This window comes from Rhincodon typus, chromosome 39 (assembly GCF_021869965.1).
Source record: "Rhincodon typus isolate 14 chromosome 39, sRhiTyp1.1, whole genome shotgun sequence".
Classification (NCBI taxonomy): Eukaryota; Metazoa; Chordata; class Chondrichthyes; order Orectolobiformes; family Rhincodontidae; genus Rhincodon; species Rhincodon typus.
In genome coordinates, this window is record NC_063370.1 from 16,533,730 (window position 1) to 16,540,038 (window position 6,309).

Consider the following 6,309-nt stretch of genomic DNA (forward strand, 5'->3'; position numbering starts at 1 on the left):
TTCAGTGGTTCTCCTCTTTTCAGTGGTTCTCCTCTTTTCAGTGGTTCGAAAGTACTCTGTTCTATTCTCTGAGCTCCAAAGTGTATGACCTCATCTTTTGCCTACATTGAAATCCATTTGTAACAGTTTTGCTTATTCACTTAATCAATATTTTGATTTGGACAGCTAGTTTGCAATGCAGCGTGATGCTAACAGCATGGGTTCAATTCCCGTGCTGGCTGAAGTTGCTATAAAGGATGCTCCTCCTCCTCCACATCTCCCCTTGCCTGAGGTGTAACGACCCTCCGATTGACCCACCAGCACCTGTCTCACTGAGAGCCCTATCATCTGGTTGCCTTTTTTTGAGATGCTATCCATTGTTGTGTCATTAGTAAACTTATCTGAAATCTATTTTCTAAACAGTTGCACTGCGTAGTTGAGGCCCCAATTAGAGTGGCTGCCCATTATGCTTACTCTCCATCTCCTTCTGTTTGTTGAATTTCCGAGTCAGTTCAATAACCTTGCCACAATACCTTCTACTTCATTTTCAGCACTCAGTCCCTTCTGAGGGAATTTATTAAATGTCTTCAGGCAATTAACATCCATAGACATCCCCCGTAGCATACTTCAGTCAGTACTTCAACAATATATTTGATTTGGTTTATTGAGCATGATCTTCCCTTTGCAAATCCATGATCAGTTCTGGAAACACTAGAATGGCAGAATGAAGTATTATTTATGTCTGAAGAAGGTTCTCTGGACCTGAAATGTTAACTCTGCTTTCTCTCCACAGACGTTCCTGGATCTGCTGAGTTTTTCCAGCAATTTTTTTGTTTCTGTTCCAGCAACCACAGTTCTTTGGTTTTTTTTTAATAATTATGTCTCTTTAATGACAGAGAAAGCTACATCAAGACAACAAGACAGCAAAACGCAATTAATTTTGTGCATTGCCTCTTTCATTTTGTATCTGCCACCTCTGTTTACACTGTTACTGCTAATAGCTTTGAATAACTACCTGTTGCAGTGGCACGTGGAATCATACGCCTCACTTGCTATTTTTCTTTCTGCAGTTTTACATGGTGATGTGTATCATCTATGTGCTCTACAGTGTTGTCTGGCTTTTCCTGTTGGCTTGTTACTGGAAGGACTTGCTTCGGATTCAATACTGGATTGGTGGTGTCATCCTGCTAGGGATGTTGGAGAAATCGGTCTTCTATGCAGAATTCCATACAATCTCTCAGCAAGGAGTATCAGGTAACTGGTCAAGCTGATGATGTAAAGTTATTCACTTTGGTCGCTGAAATTAAAATGCATTAATACTGGATTTAGGTAGTTGGTGGGGAGGATGTCAGCCACTCTTGTTTGACTGCGACATTGCAGGTATCTGGATGGGGGAAACTTTGAGCTTAGCTTGAGCCCTGCACAATCCTAGCTTTCTGGCATTCATTGTGAGGCAGTTCATAAAGAACGTGGGCAAGATGTTAGCGGAATGCCAGTCCAATGGACTAGCATGAACCTCCAGCTACTTTGGGAGCAAGGAGTAAAAGGGAACTTCGTTTTTAAAAAAAAAAAAAACAAAAAAAAAATTTCTCTTGTTTTCAATCCTATATTTTGAGAATATAATTTAAGATTCCAGTTTATTCGTAGATATATTTCGGGCTATAACACAGTCAATTAATATTGATCTACTCTGCCACAAATTAAATCCAACTCTACTTTAAAACTCTTTTGCAGTTCATGGTGCAGTGATTTTTGCAGAGCTACTATCAGCTGTGAAACGTACCCTTGCCCGGATCCTGGTCATTATCGCAGCACTTGGCTATGGTATTGTCAAGTAAGATATGTATTTATTATTTCTTCGGTTACTGTTTGGTTGCCTTGCGTATTATAAATTGCAGTTTTTGCAAAACTGAATTTATGTGGTCTAGAATAATCTCTGATACAACCCTCAGTCTGAATCAAATTGCTTGATTATGGATGTGTACCAATCGGAACTGTGAATCCACAGCTAAGGGAAGACCAGGACTGGGAAATCAGCTAGAACTCCATTTTCCAAATGCTGAGTGACTGTTGGGCATAGCACGGTTCAGGTCATAGCTTGGTAAATGAGCAATAAATGATGGCCTAGCCGTCAATGACCCCATCCCACGAATGAATAAAAGAAAAAGTTGGTAGCCTCTAAATTGTAAACTTGCGGCTTCAAGGCGCACTCCAGGTCTTTGAGTACCAAATCTGGAATACAGTTCACTGCAGTACTGAAGAAGTGCTAATAAGATGTTAAACTGAGGGCACCATCTGCCATTTAGGTGGATGCATTGATTTGTAGCGCCACTATTTATGGAGAAAAGCAAGTGAGGACTGCTTTGTATGAATTACAATACTGCAGACACTGGAAATCTACAACAAGAGTACAAAATACAGGAAGTATTCACACCAAGAGAGAAATGGTCAATAATTAAGGTTTTTGATGGTATTTTTAACAGAATTGGGTGAAGTGCTTGCTTTGCACTTTGTGAGGTCCTCAGGTTGGCATAGCCACTAATCAAGATGTCAGCTCTTTCAGACAGCTAATTATTACAAAGTTGTGTAGAGTAATCGTGAATTGAGAGGCAGGAAGCTAGAATTTGTTAGTGAAAAATAAGGAAGAGTGCGTGGTTCCTTTAAGAGGTTAAAGTACTTTTCTAAGCTTGCGTATCAATTGGCTGTGTGATTGGAAACCTTAGGCTTGTTTTGGCAGCTAGCTGGAATCAGCTAATTAATTTAAACCAAGCACTTAGCGATTGAAAGCCACTTGAATTTAAATCTGATAGTTTTGACAACCTTGGAACAATGTTATTGTGAGAAAATTGATATCATTCAAGGTCTATAAGGAGAGGGTTTTTGAAGATCAGTGTGAGAGCAAACGGCCATCTGCTAAATAAGCATCTAGCTCTCACAAGAAATCGCTAAGCTCTCTAAGAAAGCAAAATCTATCCATAAGATGTACCACAGCACTTCTAGCTGGCATCCTGTCAGAAGACTTCAGAGAAAACATCCCTGACCCGGATCAGTGAAAGAAAGGTGTTTGATTTGAGAACAACAGAAGAAAGACCAAGTTTTTTTAAAATTTATTTTCTTATTCCTTGGATTTATGAAAGTGGGACTAGTGTTTATTGAACAGCATACCAGTAGAATTTAGTTCAGTTAGGAAATAGTTAGTGGTCAAGGGGGGAATTGTTCAGTTTTAGTAATTCTGTTAATTTGGTCACTGTTAAGGTTAAATAAATAGTTACTTATTATTTATCATGTAAATATTGGGGATTTTCTTTCATTTAACTGCTCTTCTTAATAAATTGTAAAAGCAAGGCGAGCTTCTCTGGGTGTTTCGGGTTTAATTATTAGAAGGAACCTCTAATCCCGCCAAAACAGTTTGGGGGCTTGTGTTTTGGTTTAATTATCAGAGGGGTTTGACCTCCCACTTTATAACACAATCGATGTTTAGTGTCTAAGCTCAAACAGAAAGAGTAGGTTCCAAGGTGGTAGCTAGTTCCCCTCAGCCTCACTGCATCTTCTTGACAATTGGCTTCTTCTAGGCAGTGGAAGCTGTCCAAAAGCAGTTGAATTTTTGTTTAAAAAATCTGAAGGCAAGCCATTTCTGCTGTTAAAACAATATAAATGCACATTTTTAAACAGACCTAGGCTGGGAACCACTTCAAGTCAAGTCATTGGAATTGGCCTGCTGTACCTGTTATTTTCATCAGTAGAGGGAGTCCTACGAGTTGCTGTGGTAAGAACATTTGCTGAACTAGAATTGTTTTGCTCTGGCAGCCTCAGCGCGTTTGTTGATTTGTGTGACTTTTATTTCAGAGATCTAGTCAAGAGCAAAAATTGCCTTTTCCAAATGACAATCCTTTTCCAAGGCCAGATGTGTAATTGGCTCAGGGTATCTAACCCGCAGTGGAAACCGGTGTGGTTTCTGCAGAGACAGACTATTTACACGCTTCTCTGAAGCAGAAACTTGCCATTGGCCCCAGTTGAGTACTGCACTCTTGACAGTATCAAAGCAACATTATAAAAGAAGTAGTATGTTTGATTCCTGTTTAGTGGTTTGCAGTAGCTGTGCTAAATTATTATCTTCCCAAGGAACCCTTGCCCCCCACGTCCTCTGCCCTTGTGCCCCCCCCCCCCCCCCCCCCGTCCACACGGTAGATGTGGAGGGGGTGATTTTTTTTTTGACAGGATGTCTGTGACCAGTGGTTTTCCACAAGGATTAGTGCTGGGACCTCAGTTGTTTATAATATATGTCCATGATTTGGATGACCGTGTAGGTGGTCTGATTAGTAAGTTTGCAGATGTCACGAAAGTTGGAGTTGTGGATAGTGAGGAAGAATATCAAAGAATACAACAGGATATAGGTCAGATGGAAAGTTAGGCGGTGATGTGAAGTGATGCATTTTGGGAGGTTAAATGCAGGAGGAAAGTTTACAGTAAATGTCAGGATCCTTGGGAACACTGATATCCAGAGGGGTCTCAGGCTCCCTGAAAGTGGCAAAACAAGGGTATATGATGGTAAAGAGGGTGTTTGTGGCATGCTTGTCAGGGCCTTGAGTGTAAAAGTTGGTAAGTCGTATTGCAGCTGTCTGAAACTTAGGCCAGATTTGGAGTATTGCATGCAGTTCTGCTCCCCACACAACTGGATGGATGCAGAGGCTTTTGAGAGGGTGCGAGAGAGGTTTACCAGAATGTTGTCTAGATTGGAGTGTAATAGCTATAATGAGAGGTTGGGCAAACCTGTGGTTTTGCTGGAACATTGGAGATTGAGGAGTGACCTGATAAAGGTGTATAAAATTATAACAGGCCTAGATGGGGTGAATAGTCTGAGTCTTTTTCTTAGGGTGGAAATATCAAATAATAGGCAGAATCTGAGAGGGGAAATGTTTAAGGGAGATGTGCGAGGAAAGTTTTTTGCATGGACTGTTCGGTGCCTGGGGAAGTGATAGACAGAGATTCATCAGCAAAGTTTGAGGCATTTAGACCGACACATGAATAGGCAGCAAACAGAGGGATACAGACAATGTGCAGACAAATGGAATTAGTTTAGAATGGCATTGTGGTCAGCACAGACATGATGGGCCAAAGGGCCTGTTCCTGTGCTGTACTGATGAGTGCTGAATTTGGAGGAAGTAGAGGAGAGCTGGTGACACAGATAGGATCTTTCATGCTGCAATAACTAGTATGCTCTTGATGTACCACGTAGGATACACTGCAGCATGTCAAGTCCTCTTCAATAGCACCTCCTAAGCCCGCAATTTTCACCACCAAGGAGGGCAGAAGCATCAGGTACGTAGGAACACTACCACCTATTCTCCCCTGCAAGTCTTGTCTGTGTGCAGGTTGGACAAAACAAATGTTTCATTTGAATTACAGAAGCTCTAAAAGAAAATCTCACCACTTTCTGTAGGGCAATTAGGAACGTGAGTACCCACATTCAATTAATTTTAAGGTGCTGCACTTGGATTATGTGGGATCTGGAAGGGACAATGTTTACGAGGTGAATGATGGTATTGCTGCTGCATACAGACCCAGATTATTGTTTCTCTGGAGCTGTTTCAGCTGTACACAAAGTTTGTTACTTGGGGCACTTGCGCTGTTTGTAACTCAATCTGGATTTTGCAATTTTCAATATCAAACTCCAATTAAACAACAATGTGCTGAGACTTGGCAGTTTTGTGCAGCACCAAGTGTTTATCTTGGTTATGGTACAATTAGAAACCTGCCTCTAGTAAAAATTGATACTGTGTATCACAGAAGTTTATCTATACAATGTGTTAACCTCCATCAGTGTTAACTAGCCTCTTCCAGGGTCACATACGAGTGCTAAACTTCACTTCTGCACTTTCCTGTTGTTGCAGTGAGACTCAGGAGGTTTGTCTGCAATATCTGACAACACATTGGTATGAGGTAGAGCATTGCTTCCCCCTCAAAGTGAAAAGCAGCTAATGCATTTTGTGCAGTATATGATATAGGATTCATTATGTTACTATGCTAGTTATTTTAACGAATGATGTTCCTCCGTAGGAGCACTCTACGGCAGCCATGACCATCTGTGAGATTTCTCTTGCGTTGATAGACTCCTGTATTGTATGGTGGATATCCTTTTTGCTCGCATCCCCTCCCTTGGGTTTCTTACTAGCTTCTGATGAGTGTTGCCATTTGGACACAATATGGTGGCTGGTGAAAATCTGCCCATTTATTTCGACTCCAGTCTATAAATGTGCAACGTGATCTTCTGGCCAGAAGTGATAGTTAATCTAAGGGGTGTGATTGCCTCCTGAAACACAGCGTTCCGAT

General features: G+C 41.1%; 1 protein-coding gene across 5 annotated transcripts in view; it reads left to right on the forward strand.

Annotated features, from left to right (window-relative positions):
- Positions 1 to 6,309, forward strand: part of LOC109913187 (transmembrane protein 87A-like) — a 64,196-nt gene that overhangs the window by 36,680 nt on the left and 21,207 nt on the right. Inside the window, exons 9-14 of one of the 5 annotated variants that reach the window (XM_048618254.1) lie at positions 1,050 to 1,233; positions 1,714 to 1,813; positions 3,652 to 3,745; positions 5,216 to 5,298; positions 5,386 to 5,432; positions 6,037 to 6,096. In XM_048618254.1, coding sequence (XP_048474211.1) covers positions 1,050 to 1,233; positions 1,714 to 1,813; positions 3,652 to 3,745; positions 5,216 to 5,298; positions 5,386 to 5,419 — 495 coding nt within the window. In that variant the 3' untranslated portion in view covers positions 5,420 to 5,432; positions 6,037 to 6,096. Of the gene's footprint in view, positions 1 to 1,049; positions 1,234 to 1,713; positions 1,814 to 3,651; positions 3,746 to 5,215; positions 6,008 to 6,036; positions 6,301 to 6,309 lie in introns of those variants that run through there. The other 4 variants (XM_048618253.1, XM_048618251.1, XM_048618252.1 and 1 more) reach the window with 4 other exon arrangements.